This window comes from Rhinopithecus roxellana, chromosome 7, assembly GCF_007565055.1.
Source record: "Rhinopithecus roxellana isolate Shanxi Qingling chromosome 7, ASM756505v1, whole genome shotgun sequence".
NCBI classification, from domain to species: Eukaryota; Metazoa; Chordata; class Mammalia; order Primates; family Cercopithecidae; genus Rhinopithecus; species Rhinopithecus roxellana.
In genome coordinates, this window is record NC_044555.1 from 45,547,365 (window position 1) to 45,572,151 (window position 24,787).

At 35.9% G+C, this 24,787-nt stretch overlaps 1 protein-coding gene across 3 annotated transcripts in view; it reads left to right on the top strand.

The window, feature by feature from the left end:
* The window catches only part of LOC115898760 (sodium/hydrogen exchanger 2-like), a 141,239-nt gene that overhangs the window by 88,969 nt on the left and 27,483 nt on the right, over window positions 1-24,787 (top strand). The window contains exons 2-3 of one of the 3 annotated variants that reach the window (XM_030934626.1): window positions 5,548-5,577; window positions 5,676-5,833. The exons of 1 other annotated variant lie outside the window; for it this stretch is intronic. In XM_030934626.1, the coding sequence (XP_030790486.1) occupies window positions 5,773-5,833 (61 nt within the window). In that variant the 5' untranslated portion in view covers window positions 5,548-5,577; window positions 5,676-5,772. The remainder of the gene's footprint in view (window positions 1-5,547; window positions 5,578-5,675; window positions 5,834-24,787) is intronic. One more of the 3 variants, XM_030934627.1, reaches the window with a different exon arrangement.

A 24,787-nucleotide genomic window follows, 5' to 3' on the forward strand; every position in this document is an offset into this window, starting at 1 on the left:
TGGATTCGGTTTGCCAGTATTTTATAGAGGATTTTCGCATCGATGTTCATCAAGGATAATAGCCTGAAATTTTCTGTTTTTGTTATGTCTCTGCCAGATTTTGGTATCAGGATAATGCTGGTCTCATAAAACGAGTTAGGGGGGAATCCTTCTTTTTCTATTGTTTGGAAGAGTTTCAGAAGGAATGGTACCAGCTCCTCTTTGTACCTCTGGTAGAATTTGGCTGTGAATCCATTTGGTTCTGATCCTTTTTTGGTTGGTAGACTATTAATTATTACCTCAATTTCAGAACTTGTTATTGATCTATTTAGGGGTTTGACTCCTTCCTGGTTTAGTCTTGGGAGGGTGTATGTGTCCAGGAATTTATCCATTTCTTCTATATTTTCTAGTTTATTTGTGTAGAGGTGTTTATAGTATTCTCTGATGGTAGTTTGTATTTCTGTGGGATCAGTGGTGATATCCCCTTCATCATTTTGTTGTGTCTATTCGATTCTTCTCTCTTTTGTTCTTTAATAGTCTGCTTAGACTTCTATATATTTTGTTAATCTAAGTATTTCATTTTTGGGCAGTAGTATAAATGTTGTTATTTTAAAATTCAGATTCCACTTGTTCTTTCCTAGTATATAAGAAAACATTTATTTTTCGTAAATATACCTTGTATTTTGTATCCTTGCTAAAGTTTTTTAGTTTTAAGAGCTGTTTTTTGTTGTTTTTGTAAGTTATTTTATATTTTTTACAAAGACAATTATGTCATCTAAGAACAAAGACTTCCAAATCTGTCCACTGTTTATTTACTATTAAAAAATCTTGTTGTATTAGATTGTATTTCCAGTATAAGGTTGAAAAGAAGTAGTGAGAGGGTACATCCTTGCTTTGTTCCTGATATTATTAGAAAAGTTTCGAGTTTGTTATCAATTAACTATGATGTTATTCGTAGGATATTTGTAGATATTCTTTATCGATTTGAAACTCCCCTCTATTTCTAGTTTGCTGCATGTTTTATTAAATAATGACTGTGTTTTGGATTTTGTAAAATGTTTTTTATACATTTATTGGTATAATCATGTGATTTTTTTCTCTAATCTGTTGATGTGACAAATCACATTGGTTTTCAAATATTGAACTAGCCTTGCAAACCAGAAAAAAAAATCTTGGTTGTGGTGTATAAGTATTTTTATATGCTCTTAGCTTTTATTTGCTAATATTTTATTGAGAATTAGTATTCGGTATTTTGTGAGACATATTGGTCTGCAGTTTTTGTTTTGTTTTTGTTTTTGTAATGTCTTTGTCCAGTTTTAGTATTGGTAATCCTGGCTTCATTGAACAAGTTAAGAATAATCCTCTCTGTCTTCTGGAGGAGATTATAGAAAATTGATATAAGTTCTTCCTTCAATGTTTGGTGGAATTCTCCAGTGAACCCATCTGTGTCTGAAGTGTTGTATTTTATAAGGTTATTAACTATTGATTCAATTTCTATAACAGTTTTAAACCTATTCATACAATCTATTCTTTTTGTTTTTTTTTTATACTTTAAGTTCTAGGGTACATGTGCATAACGTGCAGTTTTGTTATATATGTATACTTGAGCCATGTTGGTGTGCTGCACCCATCAACTCGTCAGCACCCATCAATTCATCATTTATATCATGTATAACTCCCAATGCAATCCCTCCCCCCTCCCCCCTCCCCATGATAGGCCCCAGTGTGTGATGTTCCCCTTCCTGAGTCCAAGCGATCTCATTGTTCAGTTCCCACCTATGAGTGAGAACATGCGGTGTTTGGTTTTCTCTTCTTGTGATAGTTTGCTAAGAATGATGGTTTCCAGCTGCATCCATGTCCCTACAAAGGACGCAAACTCATCCTTTTTTATGGCTGCACAGTATTCCATGGTGTATATGTGCCACATTTTCTTAATCCAGTCTGTCACAGATGGACATTTGGGTTGATTCCAAGTCTTTGCTATTGTGAATAGTACCGCAATAAACATACGTGTGCATGTGTCTTTATAGCAGCATGATTTATAATCCTTTGGGTATATACCCAGTAGTGGGATGGCTGGGTCATATGATACATCTAGTTCTAGATCCTTGAGGAATTGCCATACTGTTTTCCATAATGGTTGAACTAGTTTACAACCCCATCAACAGTGTAAAAGTGTTCCTATTTCTCCACATCCTCTCCAACACCTGTTGTTTCCTGACTTTTTAATGATTGCCATTCTAACTGGTGTGAGATGGTATCTCATTGTGGTTTTGATTTGCATTTCTCTGATGGCGAGTGATGATGAGCATTTTTTTCATGTGTCTGTTGGCTGTATGAATGTCTTCTTTTGAGAAATGTCTGTTCATATTCTTTGCCCACTTTTTGAAGGGGTTGTTTGTTTTTCTCTTGTATATTTGTTTGAGTTCTTTGTAGATTCTGGATATTAGCCCTTTGTCAGATGAGTAGATTGCAAAAATTTTCTCCCATTCTGTAGGTTGCCTGTTCACTCTGATGGTAGTTTCTTTTGCTGTGCAGAAGCTCTTTAGTTTAATTAGATCCCATTTGTCAATTTTGGCTTTTGCTGCCGTTGCTTTTGGTGTTTTAGACATGAAGTCCTTGCCCATGACTATGTCCTGAATGGTACTACCTAGGTTTTCTTCTAGGGTTTTTATGGTATTAGGTCTAACATTTAAGTCTCTAATCCATCTTGAATTAATCTTCATATAAGGTGTAAGGAAAGGATCCAGTTTCAGCTTTCTACTTATGGCTAGCCAATTCTCCCAGCACCATTTATTAAATAGGGAATCCTTTCCCCATTTCTTGGTTCTCACAGGTTTGTCAAAGACCAGATGGCTGTAGATGTGTGGTATTATTTCTGGGGACTCTGTTCTGTTCCATTGGTCTATAGCTCTGTTTTGGTACCAGTACCATGCTGTTTTGGTTACTGTAGCCTTGTAGTATAGTTTGAAGTCAGGTAGCGTGACGCCTCCAGCTTTGTCCTTTTGACTTAGGATTGTCTTGGCAATGCGGGCTCTTTTTTGGTTCCATATGAACTTTAAAGCCGTTTTTTCCAATTCTGTGAAGAAACTCATTGGTAGCTTGATGGGGATGGCATTGAATCTGTAAATAACCTTGAGCAGTATGGCCATTTTCACGATATTGATTCTTCCTATCCATGAGCATGGTATGTTCTTCCATTTGTTTGTGTCCTCTTTGATTTCACTGAGCAGTGGTTTGTAGTTCTCCTTGAAGAGGTCCTTTACATCCCTTGTAAGTTGGATTCCTGGGTATTTTATTCTCTTTGAAGCAATTTTGAATGGAAGTTCATTCCTGATTTGACTCTCTGTTTGTCTGTTACCGGTGTATAAGAATGCTTGTGATTTTTGCACATTCATTTTGTATCCTGAGACTTTACTGAAGTTGCTTAACAGCTTAAGGAGATTTTGGGCTGAGACAATGGGGTTTTCTAAATATACAATCATGTCATCTGCAAACAGGGACAATTTGACTTCTTCTTTTCCTAACTGGATACCCTTGATTTCTTTCTCTTGCCTGATTGCCCTAGCCAGAACTTCCAACACTATGTTGAATAGGAGTGGTGAGAGAGGGCATCTTGTCTTGTGCCAGTTTTCAAAGGGAATTTTTCCAGTTTTTGCCCATTCAGTATGATATTGGCTATGGGTTTGTCATAAATAGCTCTTATTATTTTGAGGTACGTTCCATCAATACCGAATTTATTGAGCATTCTTAGCATGAAGGGCTGTTGAATTTTGTCAAAAGCCTTTTCTGCATCTATTGAGATAATCATGTGGTTCTTGTCTTTGGTTCTGTTTATATGCTGGATTATGTTTATTGATTTGCGAATGTTGAACCAGCCTTGCATCCCAGGGATGAAGCCCACTTGATCATGGTGGATAAGCTTTTTGATGTGCTGCTGAATCCGGTTTGCCAGTATTTTATTGAGGATTTTTGCATCGATGTTCATCAGGGATATTGGTCTAAAATTCTCTTTTTTTGTTGTGTCTCTGCCAGGCTTTGGTATCAGGATGATGTTGGCCTCATAAAACGAGTAAGGGAGGATTCTCTCTTTTTCTATTGATTGGAATAGTTTCAGAAGGAATGGTACCAGCTCCTCCTTGTACCTCTGGTAGAATTCAGCTGTGAATTCATCTGGTCCCGAACTTTTTTTGGTTGGTACGCTATTAATTATTGCCTCAATTTCAGAGCCTGCTATTGGTCTATTCAGGGATTCAACTTCTTCCTGGTTTAGTCTTGGGAGAGTGTAAGTGTCCAGGAAATTTTCCATTTCTTCTAGATTTTCTAGTTGGTTTGCATAGACGTGTTTATAGTATGCTCTGATGGTAGTTTGTATTTCTGTGGGGTTGGTGGTGATATTCCCTTTATCATTTTGAGCAGGCAGTCTGTCAGTTCTGAGATCTCAGCCTCCGTGTTGGGAGATCCAGTGCTCTCTTCAAAGCTGTCAGACAGAGTCATTTGCATCTGCAGAGGTTTCTGCTGCTTTTGTTCTTGTTGTTGTTGTTGTTTAGCTGTGCCTTGTCCCCAGAGGTGGAGTCTACAGAGACAGGCAGGCTTCCTTGAGCTGCTGTTAGCTCCACCCAGTTCGAGCCTCCCAGCAGCTTTGTTTACCTACTTAAGCCTCAGCAATGGCGGGCGCCCCTCCCCCAGCCTCGCTGCTGCCATTTCGGTTAGATCGCAGACTGCTGTGTTAGCAATGAGGGAGGCTCTGCGGGCTTGGCACCCTCCCGGCCAAGTGTGGGATATATTGTCCTGGTGTGCTCGTTTGCTTAAAGCGCAGTATTGGTGTGGGAATTATCCGATTTTCCAGGTGTTGTGTGTCTCAGTTCCCCTGGCTAGGAAAAGGGATTCCCTTCCCCCTTGTGCTTCCCAGGTGAGGCGATGCCTCGCCCTGCTTCAGCTCTCGCTGGTTGGGCTGCAGCAGCTGACCAGCACTGATTGTCCAGCACTCCCTAGTGAGATGACCCCAGTACCTCAGTTGAAAATGCAGAAATCACAGGTCTTCTGTGTCACTCGCGCTGGGAGTTGGAGACTGGAGCTGTTCCTATTTGGCCATCTTGCTCCGTCCCCTCATGCAATCTATACTTGTGTGAGTTTTGATGGATTATGTCTCTTGAATGATTTGTTCATTGCATATAGCGTATCAGTTTTGTAGAAATGGAGTTTCTAATATTTCATTATTGCTTTTTAATGTCCATGTGATCCACAGTGATGACCTGTCTTGCATTTATCATATGAGTTTTTTCATGTCTTCTCTCTTCCTTAGGTCAGCTATAGGCTTTTCGATTTTATGAATCTTTTGAAAGACTCAGTTTTAGATTTTTTCGATTTCACTATTGATTTTTTGTTTTCAATTTCATTGATTTCTACTCTTTTATGTTTTTTATATCGCTTGCATTGGATTTAATTTTTTTTTTTTTTTTTTTTTTTTGGTTTGTTTGTTTCCTACAGTGGAAACCTAGAAGAGTGATTTTAGATATTTCTATTTTTTCTGATACATGCATTTAATGCAATAAATTTCCCTTGTAGTGCTGCTTTCATTACATCTCACAAATTTTGGTAAGTTCTATTTTCATATCCATTTAATAGAAAATATATTTACATTTCTCTTGAGATTTCTTCTTTGATCCATGTGCTATTTAAATTCTGTTGTTTAGGTAGGCATCGTGGTGCATCCCTGTAATCGCAGCTGCTACTGGAGAGGTTGAAGCACGGTGACCATGTGAGCCCAGGAAGTCAAGGCTGAAGTGAGCTATGATTGTGCCAGTGCTCTCCAGCCTGGTGACAGAGAACGACCTCATCTCTCTAAAAATTAGTGTGTTTTTAATCTCTAAGTATTTTGGGAATATGGGTTTATAAACATTGCATTATGATTTAAGAGATGAATTGTATCTATTTTAATAATATAGCTCTTGTCACACTTATCTCTGATTCAATCCTGATCTCTTTTTGGGAAACATTTGAGTACATTTTGACTTCTGTTTGGCCCACCTCTATGCATGTGTAGAAGTATGCTCATATGCCTGAAGAAACAGCATATATAAGCAGAGCCTAGGCCTTGTGTTGAGCCAGGAGGAGTGTATGATGGCATGAATTTGCAAATACAGTTATGGGCTTGCAATAAATATCACATCACTTATTTTAAAAAATCAAATTAAAGTTGATTCTGAGGCTCCTTCCTAACCAAACAATTTTAGTCACTGGGTGTTGCATTTGTGTGTGTGCGTGTGTGTGTGCGTGTGTGAGAGAGAGAGAGAGAGAGCGAGAGAGAGCAAGAGTGTACAAGGACCTTTTCCCTCCTTTAGAATCTCACAAATATCGTAGGTTGTATATGATTCCTGGAAATCTTGTCCTTTGTTCCTCATAAATGCTATTGACGTGTTCAATGTCTGAATCTATATGGTACCTTGAAGACCTGCTGTATTTCCATCCAAATTTAGCATGAGTATTTGCCAAGTTTGGAAGCTGTTGTGGCTAAGATTCAGCTTCCCTAGGTGTTTTCACTAGATTATATCCTTACTCCTACCAGATCATGCCATTTTTCCAAGGCACTTAAAGAAAACAGGGCATAGGGCCTCTGCTACTTGTGAAACTCCAATTGGTAATCTCCTTTCTGTTTTTGGGAAATTCCATTCTCATTCATCACCCTTGCTTCTCTCTCCTCAAAATCATCCATCCTATTATTTGTTTCCAAGCCAAATCACCTCAGGTTTCTGGAAAAAATAAACTAAGAAGGTTTAATTGTCTGAAAACAGCTTCTTCTTTTAGTACTGAATTTCATCCCTCTCCTGAGACAAGAAGGAACAAGAAAAGGAAAAAATACAGTCAGAACAAAACACATATGTTTTATTCTGGATTGCCTTGAAAGCTAAGCCTTATTCAAAAGCTTTGCATGCAGATAGTTTGTTTGCAAAGTTATCTCAGATAGTGGTAGTGTAGAACCAGGGAGACTGAAACATGACAGGAGATGAATTCATTATCATTATGCAGAATCATGTTTGCTGCTGCTGCCATGGATAATTTATGTTCAATCTAGATGAAACTTTGAGAGGAGACATATAAAATGCACCTCAGAATGGTTTGCCTAAAGGATATTGTCTGGCCATTGACCTCTGATCTGTATTTAGTTGAGGATTGGGCTGTTGAGTGTTAAACTGTAGTAATTTTCCAATTGAGCATGTGTGAATACAGAGTGAGATTCCATAGTTATTCCATGATGTGGTGTCAGAGAAGCCCTGAAACAGAAACTGAGCAATATGTAGGACAGCTGGATATGAGGTGCTGTCAGCATGAAGTGAGATTGAAACTCACACGGTGCTATTAGGCACTGTATGACTCAAATCAGATATGAGGGCAAGACAGTGTGAGGTAGTGCTCAAGATGACTTTTATAGAGTCCGCCCTTTGCACCACTCACAATCTCTTATTTCCTCCATTACATTTTTAATGAAGTAGTTAACAGTCATCTCTACCAAATACAATACATGAAGGCAATTAATGGAACATACTATTGTCCCTGCTGTTGCAACTGGTCTAAAGTCTATGTTGATATTCATTGTCTCACTCTTCTATCTTCAGTTTATTTTTCCCTCACTCTCAGGCATCACTTTAGCTATTACAGGTTGCTTGTCTGGTGGGATGACCAAAAATTTCAGCCTCAAGGGTTTTGGGCCCTTGGTTGACTTGCTTTTGCCAGGCTGTGATATCTATATCTGTATTTGTTCATTTATCATTATCATGAGGCATGCATGCACAAAGAAATACCCCAGTATCCTTGGGTTTTAAAAATTTCTCTCTACCTCAATCATGCAACAGTAAACCTAGCTCCACAAGGTAATTGGAGTCAGTTTTCCCCAGTAATATTAACTTTTTTTCTGCTTTCTGGTGCCTTTCATAAAAAATTTTCAGATTTCAGATTATATGATACATGGTAGAACTAGTTGATTTCAGATTATATGATACATGGTAGAACTAGTAATCCTGGGTGTAAGAGGGCTAATTTAATTCACCTGCAACAAAGTGGCTGGATGGCATTATACATATCAAGGGCTCAATGTCATCCTCTGCTGCTAGCAGATTGGACATGCAGCACAGAGGTAGCTATCAACTTTTGTGAGGGGAAACTCATGGCTAGCTTTTATTTCTGCCACCAAAGCCACTTTATTCAATGTATCATTCAAAAAGTCCTGGGGTAGCTTAGATGAGAGGCTGGCTGATATCCATAGGATAAATTATCCTGTTCTCTTAGATGTTGAGGAGCTCCTCAACACTAATGTGTGTCAAAAAATTCTTCATCTTTAACCCATTCCATAGGTCATCCCTGCACCTCTACTCTAGACCCCCTTGTCTCCAATTTCAGTCTTGCTATTTCTAGATTTCAGATCATCCAGTGAATACATTTAACACTGCCCAGACATCTGTGGCTATCCATACTTTTGGCCATTTCTTGTTCTTGGCTGTATCAGTTAGCTGTTCCTACAAAATAAATCATCTCAAAACTCAGTTGCTTAAAACAATGAATGTGTATTTTCATTAATAACCCAAAAAAGTGTCAGCTAGATAGTTCTGTTTTCCTGGATCAGGGTTGGTTTATTTCAACCAAGTTTGTTCATGCACCTGCAGTCAACTGGTGGATCAGCTGGGAGATGGCTTGTCTAAGAGGGTCTTACTTATGTGTCTGGTAGTTTGTTGCCTGTTGCCTAGGGCAATTGGGGCTACATAGCAATTATCATCCAGAAGACTATCTCAGACTTCTTCATATGGTGATATCAAGGTTCTGAAAGACAGAAGAGAAGCTTATTGAGTACCAGGCCCAGAATTGGTACTCACGCTGTGTTTAATGAGTCAAACAAATCACCACACCCACTGATTGTCAAGGATTGGGGAAATGACACGTCTTTTAATGGGAGGAGTTGAAAAGTCAGAAAGAGCAGGGTAAAGAATTTCAGTTATTATTGCAATTAATTAACTATACACTAAGTTTATAACCAGGTGTATTAGTTAAAACTTAACTTCCCTACTTTTGTCCTTTAGAGACATCCATGTATAAGTCACGTAGAGGCAGTAGTAGGCTACTTTTCATTTACAAAACATGTTGAGTATTGAGCTTACCAAACTGTGAACCGGCCCTGGAATAGTTCCCCTATTTTCTGACAGCTGCTCATAGAGAACCCCATATGAGGAAGATGCTTCAGAGAAATAGAGGAAGGTGACATACAGTTTGGGCTATCTGCTTGCACAACTTACTTGAGACCTTGAAAACAACAGTCTACTTTATAATGGATTACTGTTGACTTGGTAGATCTGATAATAACCAGCTCATCATGATCTAGTGACATAGTCACTGGATGTCCCTTAGTTTTGTGCTCAGTTTCTATTAGGGTCTGCTAACACACCTAAGTCTGCTTTTCTAATAAGCAGTGCTCTGCTGCAGAAAGCAAGACCTTGTTTTCTGAGATCTGTGCTATGACTGTTTAATTGAGGTTACTAGAGAATCCACATAGCATCCTCATCCACTACAGATGCCTCTAAAACCATCAAATCTACTAGGTCATATAGACTGAGGAACAGGACAGCTTTCACCTGATTCTTTTAAAGAGCCTTTTGTGATGTAAGGCATACAATTAAGGCCCAATATTATATACTTCTTTGATATCTGAAACCAGAACGACATCAAAAGGCCTAACTGCAAAATTTTCATCCATATTCTGTCACTGCAGATAATGTCTCCTAGAGAGACCACCCTCCTTAACAAAGGGACTAGGCACAGTTCTTGCTTATCCCAGAGTAACAGGTTTCAGTTATCTGTCAAATTATTCAGACAAATCAATCCCAACCTCTCATGGAAACAGGAGCCACTTCACCTTCTTTACACTACGAAGCCTGACTTCCACAGCCCCTCTTGCTCACTCTGTTCCCAAGTGCAATCCCAACATTGCCCTGAGTCATGTGTAGTGTTCTTTTCCTTTGGCCTATGAGTACATGTGACTAATAAATTTCCATTGATCTTATCTGTGTAGTGTTGTGTATCTGGTCATTCCCCAAACCCTAGGGTCTTCCTTAAAAAACAGGCTAATAGGAGGTAATTAGAACACCCTCTCTTACTGATCAGAACCCCAATCAAAACAGTGCCTTTTGAAACTTTTGATAAATGAGAAGAACAGTTTTTCCAACTGTGGCATATTATAAACTACAGCATTCAATGAGGACTACCAGTTTCTGTATTGATTTCTTACTGGATCTTTGGCAAAGCAAACAAAAACATGAAATGGGGAAAGAGCACCCTATTCAACAAATGGTGCTGAGATAATTGGCAAGCCACACGTAGAAGAATGAAACTGGATTCTCATCTCTCACATCATAAAAATATCAACTCAAGATGGATCAAAGACAAATCTAAGACCTGCAACCATAAAGATTCTAGAAGATAACATCAGAAAAACCCTTCTAGACGTTGGCTTAGGCAAAGACTACATGACCAAGAACCCAAAAGTGAATGCAACAAAAAGAAGATAAATAGATAGGACTTAATTAAACTAAAAAGCTTCTGCACCACAAACGAAATAATCAGGAAAGTTGACAGACTACCCACATAGTGGGAGAAAATCGTTATAATCTATACATTCAACAAAGGACTAATATCCAGAATCTACAAAGAACTCAAATGAGCAAGATATTAAAAAAACAAACAATCCCATCAGAGCTTTTAAAATGGTATATTTTAAGCACCTTCTTTCTTTTGAGCACCCTGGGCTTTCAAACAACTTGACAATATGGCATTTGTTGTCATGCCTGTGTTGAATCCTGAAAGAATAAAACATAGGGAAAACAATATTGTCAAATCTACTTGCTTCCTCTGAAAATCTTGAGAACCTAACTTTCTTATAAGTGTAGCATCTTTTATTTTGGATTATGATTATGAGTATCCTTTGGAGCTATAATCTGATAACCTTGTTTCTTTTGACTACGGAAGGTAGCAAAAAAATATCTCCCCTCATTTTCAGACTAGATCGGGTGTGTTCAGAGTGGTATGACTGTAGACTTCCCCTCATTTTCTATGGATATAAGTTAAAAGATTCATTAAATGGCTTAGTTTTTATTCAGACCATCTTTACCTTAAGCTTTAGGTGTATTTCAGTTATTTAAAAGTTGTGTTACTATCCTTTCTAAAAACATACATCTATATAAATTTTATATCTATGTGTTAAAATCTGATTTACATAAAGTATAATTATTTTGAACATAGTTGAAGAAAAAGAACACAAACATCATTTTAAATATTTTTAAAAAACCTTTCTAAGACATTTTATTAATTGGAGAATTAATTAGATTGAAAACACTAGATTAAAAAATTGAACATTGACATTTGGGTCACCTAAATGACCAAAACAGATAGAATCTAATGAAGATATTTGAACATATAATTGAAGTGGATAAAATAATTTAGCCAGCAGTCAATTCATAGACTCAAGAAATTAAATACATTTGTAAAATTAAAATTTTATCAATTTGTGATGGAAATAGAAAACCTCCTCCAAAACTTTTTGAACTTTAGTTATTTTATGTTAAATGTCGATAATAATACCTGTTTCAAAGTACGATTGTGAGTAATGTCATGAAATAATGTATTAATTGAATCCAATTTAAATATGAAAAGTAATTTGTAGTCACTCTGTAGTTATGTATTGATTGAATCACTGTGTTAAGCATGACACAAAAGTGTATTGTAGCTGTGTTACTTCGGGAAAAATTTATTTTCCATTTTGTTCTGTTGTCCAATAACTTGAAAGATGAGGGAGGAAACATTTGTATTCATTCAAACATTGATCACTATTTTAGAAATGATCTGTGTATGCATCATTTTCTGCTTGAAGGAATATTGGTTGTCAGAATGGTCAGTGTCATCATTGATTTTGTGGTGTCTGTGGAGGCAGGGAACATAAGGAAGCAACCTTACTGTGTGAAAAATAATTAAAACTTTATTAAGGGAACTGTGAGATTGAGCAGTGTTTTCAGCCTACAACAATAAAGCATTCAGCCTTAGTGATGGCTGCTTTTTACAGTGGTATATTGCATTCACAATAAAACTCATTTTGTTCCTTTTCAATAATGCATTGTTTCTGAAGTCAGTAACTGCACTTTTACAGATGTTTCAAAAATAAACTTTATTATATCAAATTGCCTTCTACTTCAGACATTTTTTGGTTTAAAAAATCCACCCATCAGCATCATTAAACGCTAAATATAAAATTATGTATAAAACACTGAACACATTTTTATTATAATAAAAATTGCATCGTATCTTCTCATTATAAGTTAATAGCTCTATGTGATTTTTGAGATTAATATCCAAAGCTGGGCTTTTATTTAAAAACTTGAAAATGTGTTTACTATTATTATTACATTTTGTTATCTTTTTTAAAGCTTGGCAAATATGAATTTGCTTACCAACATTTCAAATTGATCTGTATTTCATTCAGAAAGAGCACACATGAACATAAACATTGGAACAACAGACACTGCGGACTATTAGAGTGGGGAGGGAGGAAGCAGAGTGTGGCTTGAAAAACTACCTATTGGGTACTATGCTCACTACCTGGGTGCATACACCCATGTAAGAAACCTGCATATGAACCCCTTGTATCTAAAACAAAAGTTGAAAAACTTTAAAAAGAGAACACTGATATTTTTCTATTGTTGCCTACCAGAATAGATAGGAGAACGATATTAGTTAATTAATTCTGGCTGGTATAACACTATATGTCTGTGGAACATACAGCTCTTTCATTTTTGGAAGGAGTTTATCTTCTATCCCATTGACACACAGATGGCTTTATCTGGCAACTATGACCTCTGTTATATGTAGCTTCCAAGTAAGTACCTTCTATTTACTTTCTTGCCTAGTTACACATTTTAAATACTAAACTTAAATTTCAAGTGAATTCCTACTTAAAATAAATAAAATCATAAATTACAGCTATAGTCCATATTTTGTTTTCGTAGTAGATACTACCAGTTTGAAAATATTTCTTAAAATATCAAACTGAATTGTAGAATATCATAAAATATTATTTTCTTTGTACTTCTTATGAAATTTATTGAAGGGTAGTTTAAGGGATGCTTGTACTATTTAGTCACTAATGTAAGAGCAAACAATTAAATAGGGAATCACAAAGCTGCTCCTGCTCATCAACTCCACTTTTTAAGTCAGATTTTCCAAGACCAGAATAAAATAATTTCTGCTGGATGGGTTTTTAGCAAAGCTTCTCTGACCCGTTCTGCTTGCTCAGTTATGGAACTGTAATGCCAGGATGTCCTCAGGAAAGAACAGCTGCTTTTTGCTGGGAATCATGTGAGAAACAAGATCTGTAGCAAGACTTGCACACAGTGGGGGCTCTACTGTCACTTTTTAAATGAAAGTACAAATAACTGCTGGAATGACTAGGAGAATTTTAGATAAGACATCATGAGGCCACTTCTATAAAAGAAAGTACTTGTATTAAGAGTGCTTTTATGACTCACACACAGCCTGCCCTATAGATAAGTGAATCCCTGAAGTGAGTAGATGACTTTGTTAAGTATCTTATACTTAAAATACTGAAGTGAACTTCCCGAAGATGTGTACTGAGTCAATGGCAGACATGACTTTTTATCTTAAAATTTCTTTTTTTTTTTGAGACGGAGTCTTGCTCTGTCGCCCAGGCTGGAGTGCAGTGGCCGGATCTCAGCTCACTGCAAGCTCCGCCTCCCGGGTTTACGCCATTCTCCTGCCTCAGCCTCCCGAGTAGCTGGGACTACAGGCGGCCGCCCCCTCGTCCGGCTAGTTTTTTTTTTGTATTTTTTAGTACAGACGGGGTTTCACCGGGTTAGCCAGGATGGTCTTGATCTCCTGACCTCATGATCTGCCCATCTCGGCCTCCCAAAGTGCTGGGATTACAGGCTTGAGCCACCGCGCCCGGCCGACTATCTTAAAATTTAATTGCTAATAAACTATTTTACTTATATGGCAATCAGTACTTGAAACTTTAATTAAAACTCAAAGTTTGGTCTTAAGGATTTTGAGAAATCGTATTGAATTCATCAGGAAACAAACATAAAACATTAACATGGCACAAAAAGTTTAATACGACGAAGAGAGAAAGGACTTAGAAATAAGCTAAGATTTTTATTTTTTTTAATCTTATCTGGGTATTAGGTTTTCTTTCATGCATGGACTACGGAGTTCATGCATTGCTATGACTTCTGCACAAACGGACTATAATAGTCTAATACAAAATGCATGATAGGCTGAGTTGCTTCATAGTGATCCAGGCCAATGATATTCAGATTGTGATCCATGGACCTGAGTTGTTTCATGAACCTCTGCTGGTCCATGAACTGTTGGCTAGTATAGAAATTGAAAACTTTTATAGTGTTTAATAATGTCAAATGTAATACACAGGAGCTTGTATTTTATAGATTTTATTTTTTCTAGTAATTTATTCTTATTATACTTAACAGAAACTGGTCTTTCATTACTGAGAGTCTGAGTCTTGTTGATCTATGCCAAAATGAACCTTAGAAAGTGGCTCGCTGTGTGAGAGATGGTAGATTATACTGCAGATTTTAAGACATTGGGTTTTGTAAGTGTGGATCTTGGCTCTGATTGTTGCTAGGTGCATAATCTTAGGCAAGTTACATAATCTCTCTTTCTGATTTATAAAATGGGCATGATAAATAATGCTTAACTGTTGCAATTGTCATGAGGATTAAACAAATTTTTATATGTAAAGTGATAGGAATAGTTCCTGCTATAAATGATGTTCTCAATGAATACTAGCTATTATTTTTAGGGGGGAAACATCTATATGAGAAACTATAATACAGGGTAGATGTGACAAGAGTCATGCTATAGTTACAAATAAATTTCTATGAGTGATGCAGGCTTCACAAAAAAGGAAACATTGGAGTTGATCTTTGAAGAATGAATATGATTTGAGTAAATGGAGAATGGTTGGAGGAAGCTACTTTGAGTAGTAATACTTAATATTGTACAAATAATTTATTTGCTTATAATTTTCTAGAGGAGCTGAGTAGATAATGAGTAATTTTCTGAAAAAAAATATTTCCTATATAAATGGCACTCAGAAATATTTGTAATTTTATAATTCTCATTTTTCTTGATGTAGGTGGTTGGCTCTTTACTTTTTCTAGAGATTTATTGCTGAAAAGCCACAGAGAAGAAGTTTGATTAATTTTTTTTTTTATTGTTTTGACCTTCTTGGATTGCTAGATGGGGATTACAAAAGTCTTCAGCAGTGAACCTATTAGACTAACTACATTTATCCTTAAGATTAAGGAACGGATTATTCAAGTGTAATCAAAAGGCAAAACTTTAATTGGCATCTTGCATTTCCAAATTGACCTTGGATTTTTGTGATATAAAAAGACAAAATGATACTGGGGAAGATGCAGTTGGTCAATGACTTAAAAACATATGATTTTGAAATTTTGCTCCATGTCAGTTTTTTATTCAATAAAACAAATGGAAAAACTTATACATCTAGAACTGCAGGATCTCCAGCTCTCAGGATGTATCGCTCAGCCTAGTACTACTTACTAGCTATGTTTTGGGTTAAATAGGTTTTCTGTGATGGTCCAGGAATGCAACCACCATTCATAACATTACGATCTCTAAATTCTAAATAACAGTCTTTTGGAATTCCTCTAAGTAATAAAGGTATAATGTGTAGACTTCTCATATCTAATTCCTTAGAAATGTGAAGTACAACTGAGGACCAGATATGGTTCTGTGTTACAAAGAAATACTCATTCCTTAGTAGTTGTGTTTGTATTTTATTGATTTCTATTTTTATATATGTATGCATGTATCTGTGTATGTATTGTAATCAAGCAACAACTGGATAAAATGGATAAGTTCTGGAAATGTTGGAGTAAGAAGGTTACAGAATGTATTCCAATAAATGAAATAAGCATTGCAGAACAAATATGTTAATGTTTTTGTGTTAGAGAAAATAGTTTATTATTCATTACAATTAAGTTATTTGAAGTGTGATTAAGCTTAGGGTTTTTTCCTAAGTTTTTAATTTTAATTATTATGATACATAATGGTTGTGTATATGTATAGGGTACATGTGATACTTTGATACAAGCATACAATGTGTAGTGGTCAAATCAGGGTAATTGGGGTATCTATCACCGCAGTCATTTATGATTTCTTTGTGTTAGGAAAGTTTCAATTTTACTCTTCTGGTTTTATTTATTTATTTATTTATTTATTTATTTATTTATTTTGAGACGGAGTCTCGCTCTGTCGCCCAGACTGGAGTGCAGTGGCACGATCTCGGCTCACTGCAACCTCCGCCTGCCGGGTTCACGCCATTCTCCTGCCTCAACCTCCCGAGCAGCTGGGCCTACAGGCACCTGCCACCACGCCCGGCTAATTTTTTGTATTTTTAGTTGAGACGAGGTTTCACCGTGTTAGCCAGAATGGTCTCAATCTCCTGACCTCTTTATCCGCCCGCCTCAGCCTCCCAAAGTGCTGGGATTACAGGCATGAGTCACCGCGCCCGGCCTCTTCTGGTTATTTCAAAATATACAATAAATTATTGTTAACTATAGTCGCCCTCTAGAGTTTTTTTGTTTGTTTGTTTTTTTCTGACTGTGGTAGAGCTAAGGGAAGGTAGTATTAGGGTAGTGGTTAAAACCATCGGATTTAAAATTAAACGGATCTGGCTTTAAGTCCCAGCTCTGCTACTTACTAGCAGCGTGGCCTTGTGAATATCAAATGAGATATAAAGGGCTTAGCACAGTACCTGGCCCATTATGAGAGCTCAATAGTCTATTGTTATTTTCTTCACCCTTAAGACTGTGTAAGCTTTGTAATCTACTGAATTCAATGAGCAGAAATCATTCAATTCTGCCTCCTAGATTTTCTCTTTATTCCAGACTTCCATGGAGCTGTAGTGTTGCCAACTGTGTCTTACTAACTTTGAAAGAATAATTCATTTTTTTCTTATAGGTTATTCATGCTCATTGCAAAATATTCATAAAATTGGGAAAAATAAAATACATAATTTATAAATAAACACACAAAGAAAAAAACATGAGCAATATTTTGGTGAATATCTTTCCTGGATTTCTCTTTCTATATATTGTTATAACATTTAAAAAACAGGGTAAGAAATCCATTATAAAGGGGAAAGGAAAGGCTTAGCTTCAATTCCAGAGCAACATGGTTCTGTTCCTTTTATGGCAATAAGGCAAAGCTTGTATTCAGGTAGAGCACCACATAAAAGTGGTCTTTGACCAGTGTAAAGTGGCTTGTCTATGCACAGGTCTACAAAGGTCATCCCTCTCTGAGCCTAGAAACTTTCTTTTCTCCAAACATTGAAAAACTTTGGGCTTAATTACAACTTGTCCTTTCAGGCAAACCTTATGCTTGACTAGTACATTTTTTTTTTAACTTCGGTTGATTGAATTCCTCATGAATAATCTAAGAATTACAACCCAATGCAACCACTGACTTTTTGCGGCATTAGGCTTAAATGTTTTGTGATGAACTCTTTCCCCCACTCCCCCTCAGGTTACATTATGATATCAATCTGCCTAAAATTAGGTTTCAATAGTACAAAATAATATACATTTTAATATTGATCCAAAAAGTTTTCATCCACAGTTTAAAATTTCACTAGCGTAAAGGCATGAAAATCTGTTCTTCAATCTTCTCGAAAGTGTGAAATGATTTAAATGTAAAGCATTTATTGCTTTAACTTGTGACTATACAGTTTGATTACCTACTGATAATAACCTGGTGTTTATTCTGCCTGTTCTTTTATTTTTTAATTTTTAATTTTTGTGGACACATAGTAGGTGTATGTATTTATGGGGTACATGCAAAGTTTTGATACAGGCATAAAATGTGAAACGATCACATGGAGAATAAGGTATCCATCCCCACAAGTATTTATCCTTTGTGCTACAAACAATGCAATTACACTCTTTTGATTATTTTAAAATTTACAATTAAGTTATTACAGTTGTGTTATCAAATAGTAGATCTTACACATTATTTCTAACAATTTTATATATCCATTAACTCTTCCCACATTCCCCCAATCCCTCCATTACCCTTCCCAGACTCTCGTAACCACCTTTCTACTCTCTTTGGCCAAGAGTTCAATTGTTTTGATTTTAAGATCCCACAAAAAGTGAGAACATGTGATATTTGTCTTTCTTTGCCTGGCTTATTTCACTTAACATATTAATCTCCAGTTTCACCCATGTTGTTGAAAATGACTGGATTTCATTCTTTCATTCTTCTTTATGATTGAATAGTACTCCACTGTGTATATGCACCACATTTTCTTTACCCATTAATCAATTGATGGACATTTAGGTTGCTTGTGAATCTTAGCTATTGTGAGTAGTGCTGCCATAAGCATGGTGGTGCAGATATCTCTTTGATGCACCAATTTACTTTCTTTTGTGCATATACCCAGTAGTGGGCTTGCTGGATCTTATAGCAGTCCTATTTTTACTTCTTTGAGAAGCCTACTAGTGTTTCCATTTCTCCACATCCTCACCAGCATGCATTACTTTGTTGTTTTGTTAAAAATGATTTTAACTGGGATGAGATGGTATCTCCTTGTGGTTTTAATTTTCATTTCTCTGATGATTGCTGATACTAAACATTTTTCCATATGCCTGCTGGACATTTTTATGTCTTCTTTTGAGAAATGTCTATTCAGATCTTTTGATCAATTTTAACAGGATTATTTGTTAATTTTTGCTATCTAGTTGTTTGAGTTCTTTATATACCCTGGTTATCAATCTCTTGTCAGTTGAAGAGTTTCCAAATATTTTCTCCTATTCTTTAGATTGTCTCTTCACCCTGGTAATTGTTTTCTTTGCTGTGCAGAAGCTTTTTAGCTTGACATGATCCAATTTGTACATTTTTGCTTTGGTCGCCTGTGCTTTTGAGGTCACATTGAAGAAATCTTCGGCAAGACCAATGTTGGGAAGCATTTCTCCAATTTTTAAAAGTAGTTTCATAGTCTCAGGTCTTAGATTTAAATATTTAATCCATTTAAATTTGATTTTTGTATATGACAATAGGGATATAGTTTCCTTGTTCTGCATAAGGATATCTAGATTTTCCAGCATCTTTATTAAACAGAGTGTCTTTTCCCCAGTGTATATTCTTGGCATCTTTGTCGAAAATAAGTTGACTGTAAATGCATGACTTTTTTTTCTGTTTTTATTGGTCTATGTGTCTGGCTTTATGCCAGTACCATGCTGTTTTGGTTACTATAGCTCTGTAGTATAATTTGAAGTCAGGTAATGTGATGCCCCCAGTTTTGTTTTTTGCTCAGGATTTCTCTGGCTATTGTGGGTCTTTGTGTGGTTTTATGTAATTTTAAAATTGCTTTTTCTCTTCCTGTGAAGAATGTTATTAATATCTTTGTAGGTATTACTTTGAATCTGTAGATTGCTTTGGCTAGTATGTACAGTTTAACAATATTGATTCTTCCAATTCATGTTTGCTTTTTACACATAGAAATGATACTGATTTTCCTTTATTTTAGATATACTAGAATGAGGCTAAAGAGAAACATTATTTGCACAGGAAGATGTTGAATTATGTTTTAAATTCAATATAAATTAATATTTTGTTTTGTAATGTATTTTTTGCATTTCTTCATTGTAAAGGAATAATTCATTTATATGTCTTTATAAATTTTAACACTATTCATAACTCACAATTATGCATAATGCCATGAATACATTTTCTCCAGTTTAGTATAGTTAAAAAAAACAAAGAATACTTGGTTTTGATTGGTTGTTATTATGCAGAGGACGGGCCTTTATACGTGTAGTTGATTCAATTTGTATCTCAAAGACTCTTTGCTAAGACATACCCTGATTCTCTCACCTTATGTTTATGTCTGGCTTCTGTCATTGGAACATATTTCTTGCTGGATTCTAGTTAGTCCCACTGGTTGGAAGTGTCTAGGGCTAGAGCGAGTTCTAGTCAATTGTTTTTTCATCTTTTCAGAAATAAAACTTTAATTCAAATAACAAACAAGTATTTATGAGTTCCTACTAAACACTTAGCATTGCTCTCATTGTTATAGGACATATAAAGACATTTTCAAACCAGGTCTTTGCTTTCAGAGGTCTTATAATCTACTTAACGAGGAAAAAATATACATACATGAAATAATAAGTTGACAACAAAGGAGGATAGGAAGCGCTTAAGTGTATGTAACAACTAAGAGCATTTACGCACAGTAATTACTTGATCTAGGCCAGAGTTCCTGTGGAGAAAGGAAGGTTTAATAACTGAAAGAATAGCAGAAAGGGTGTAGGTAGTCAAAGAAAAGGAGACTGGCTTCATAGCTCGCTCAACATTGAAGTCCTAGAGGCTGCAGCATTTTCTGCCTGCTTCTTCCTTTTGCCTTCCACAATAATTTGTTTTAAGCTTCAATGTCGTTAGATACTGCAGAGCTTCTGATTCAAATTAACTACTTTAAGTGATTAGGACAACTTGTAAGTAGGTACTCATTAAATCTTCCAGAAAGTTGCCATAAAGCACTTAGTTTTTGAAAATCTTCTGTATATGTGCAAATTTTTAAAATCTACATCCACCTTCTAGGACTGTGAACTCCTGCAAGACAGTGACAATGACTTCTGTATGTCTCTATTTTACTCAGTAAGTAGCATAAAACAGACAATAAATATTTATTAGATATATATTTTATTTATTTATTAATTCATTTATCATTAATTTTAATTTTCTTATGTGTGCCTTTTAGAGAAAAGTTAGACTGGTAAAATATTTTGGGGGCTGGTGGGAGTATTGTTATCTGATAGCTTGATTAAATGCCTAGTAGCCCAAATTAAAGTACGAGGTGCTATATTAAAAAAACACAGAGATACCACTCTTTTTCATTATGAGAGCTTGTTTATACTTCAACACATTATATACTAATGGGTGAAAGCAAAAAAAGGATCTTTTGATGGTCGAATAATGGTCTAAATAGAAAGCTGTTCTCACTTTCTTTGACATCTTTGTTATAATATCTTTTTTAAAACTTCCACTTCTATTATTTGGTTCTTAAGTGGCTTTCCTAAAAAAAAAATCACATTTATCTACCAAAGAAAAAAAAAAAAAAGCTTTGGAATTTCACAGTGAAAAGACAAAGGAATAAAAATGAAAAAGATCCAACCAAAGGTCAGGATCTGATGAATAAAAATACTCTGTTGTATATGACAAGTGTGGGGCACCATCTGATAGTGGAGGGAAAAGTAATGAAAAAGTTAAGAACAGCAGACCTCATAAAGCATGTGAGAATTATTACCAAGTTAAAACACAGAAATTGCCAAATTATAAGAGGCAAAATTTAACGTGGGCAGGCTTCATTTGTTTTGCATGGAGAGCTACAGGAACCATGTCTGATTATCAGTGGGGATTGACACAGACCTTTCTGACAAGTATTCTAAATAATAGATTCTAGTTCTAGTCATTACCAAGAAAGGTGAATAGTTATAACTTAATTTCAAAGCAATTTGCTGTTGCATCATATACAGTTTGTTGTATAAAGGGAAATCGTAAGATATACAGACTGCAGGAAATAAAACATGTGTCTAATATTTCATCATATTTAGCTGTGTTTTAGATATTTGTTTTTTCTTATAAAGTGCAAACTTAGGGGGCTTAAGCAACTCTTGTTGTTAGAAGGATATTAACAATTTATTTTTAATATGGAAAATAAACATATCTATATAGAATAATTTTTGTCTATTTTAATGAAGTGGCATTGTGTAATGGAAAGGCCATGAGCTCTGGAATCAGTCAGAGCTCAGTTCAAATCTCTGTTCTGCAACAGACTAGTTGATTAATTTTGGCCCAGTTGGTATTTGCACTTCATTTATTATTGTGAGGTTATAGTGAAGATTAAATGGAAAAATATAAAAGTAATTTTAATATAGTAAATATTCAAATATCAGCAATTTCAAATGTTTTATGAGGAACATGCTACATTTAATAGTTAATAAATCAAAATACATTTTTACCTTGCTTTATCCCTAAATTTCACTTGAATATCTTTTCTTTACCTGACCTTGCCACTTTGACTAGCTGTTCTTTCCCTAGCTAAAGGAAATGAATAAACCATATATCTGGTTTTGCACAATTGACCTTTCATCTCCACCTCTCTTAAACCTTTTTAAGGTGACATTTCTGCAAAAGAATTAGAAAATACTTGCGCTGTGGGAGACTTAAAACCACATATACTTCATTTATCTTTTGTCTGGCAATTGTTATGAGACAGAAAATGTGTATGTCTGTACTTAAAAAATAGAAAAATTACAATTGAATTTTAAAGATACATGCAAATTGTATTTCTAACTTGATATATATACTGTCAGGATGATGTCATGTCACCTTAGATCATAAAGCGATTGAGAACAGGAATCATGTCATGAGGGGAAATCACATAATGGACCATAGTGATCAACCCGATTAAAAGCTGCAAACATTAAAAAGCTGCAAACAAAGAACTATCCTGTGCTGAAAAACACCAGGCAACATGTAGTATTTCAGGAATTTCAGCAGTTGCTCAATGTAAAACTTGCTCCCTGGGGATTTTTTTATTCTGTTTCTCTCAAACAATCACGAATTTACCCGAGAATGGACATTAGTAGATACTGAACTGCTTTATGTTTTGTTTGTTTTACAGAATAGAAAATAAAAAAAATAAAGCCTGTATGATAACAGGTGGAAAACAAGAAATTGATGGTAATTATCAAGTCACCGAATGCCATTTATTAGAAGAGATTACTGAATATCATTAAATAATAAGGAAACGAATTCTCCTGAGATTAATTAGCACTTGACAATAAACTTAAGGCTTTTGATGCCCACATTATTTTTGAATATTTTAATATTTTCCAGAAACTTAAAAAAATAATAAATACATAAAATTTCACTGGCCGAATAAAGCCATTATTTATGAGAAACATTTATAACAGGAACTCAGATTCCTTCTTCAACATTTGCACACAGAACTACAACTGAACGCAAAAAATCTGTAACAGATTAAGAGCAGATTGTTGACTATCACATTTTTGGAAGACTGGTTGCTTACTAGTTGACCAAGCCTACCTACTTAAAGTAGCTGAGGCTAAAATGAAAATACTTCAGCTAAAAACATTTTAAAAATGTTATCCTGGAACACTATTATCATGAAACTCTTCTATCTTCTGGAAGAGATTCTAAACTATTCAGAGAACAAAGAAGCAACATCATAGTTGCTTGACAGGAGAGGTATTCTTCAGGACTAAACTGATAAGAGAGAAAATACAATTTAACAGATAAAATGACATACATTGGTAACAATGCCTGACTCTGAGTGTAACAAATACTTTGAAATAATATCTTCAAAAATTGAAACAATAACCAGAAAACATCATTTTATAAACTGTTGTGAAACAAAAGCTTCTTATATTCTCCTCTTGCTTCCAAAGAGAAATAGCCATAAATGTTTCTTAAAATAGAGGGAGCGGCCGGGCGCGGTGGCTCAAGCCTGTAATCTCAGCACTTTGGGAGGCCGAGACGGGCGGATCACGAGGTCAGGAGATCGAGACCATCCTGGGTAACATGGTGAAACCCCGTCTCTACTAAAATATACAAAAAACTAGCCGGGCGAGGTGGCGGGCGCCTGTAGTCCCAGCTACTCGGGAGGCTGAGGCAGGAGAATGGCATAAACCCGGGAGGTGGAGCTTGCAGTGAGCTGAGATCCGGCCACTGCACTCCAGCCCGGGTGACAGAGCGAGACTCCGTCTAAAAAAAAAAAAAAAAATAGAGGGAGGTAGGTTATACTAGACTGATACCGAATGTCAGAAAATTTATGCACCCAGCTAATGAGAGAAAACATAAAAGAGCAAGTCCGTAAGAAAATGTATGTGACTCTAACTTTCAAGAAATGAAAAAAGCAAAACATCATGTTGACTGAACATGTTATAATTGAAAAACATTAAGCCATCATTTACACAAACGAAATACTTTGTGTTTATTTGAATTATATAAATGTAACCACCCGATGGGTTCACCTTGCCTGCTGGCTAGACAGAGCGGATTTATCAAGACAGGGGAATTGAAATAGAGAAAGAGTAATTCACGCAGAGCCAGCTGTGCAGGAGATGAGAGTTTTATTATTACTCAAATCGGTCTCCCTGAGCATTGGATCAGAGTTTTTAAGGACAACTTGGTGGGTTGGGAAGCCAGCAAACCAGGAGTGCTGATTGGTTGGGTAGGAGATGAAATCATGGGGAATTGATGCTGTCCTCTTGTGCTGAATCAGTTCCTGGGTGGGGGCCACAAGATCAGATGAGCCAGTTAATCGATCTGGGTGATGCCAGTTGATCCATCAAGTGTAGTGCCTGCAAAATATCTCAAGCACTGATTTAGGAGCAGTTTAGGGAGGGTCAGAATCTTGTACCCTCTAGCTGTATGACACCTAAACCATAATTTCTAACCTTATGGCTAATTTGTTAGTCCTACAAAGGCATTCTAGTTCCCAGGCAAGAAGTAGGTTTGTTTTGGAAAAGGACTATTACCATCTTTGTTTTATACTATAAACTATAAACTAAGTTTCTCCCAAAGTTAGTTAAGCTTACAGGCAGGAATGAACAAGGACAACTTAAAGTTTAGAAAGCAAGATGGAGCCAGTTAGGTTAGATCTTTTTCACTGGCTCAGTCATAATTT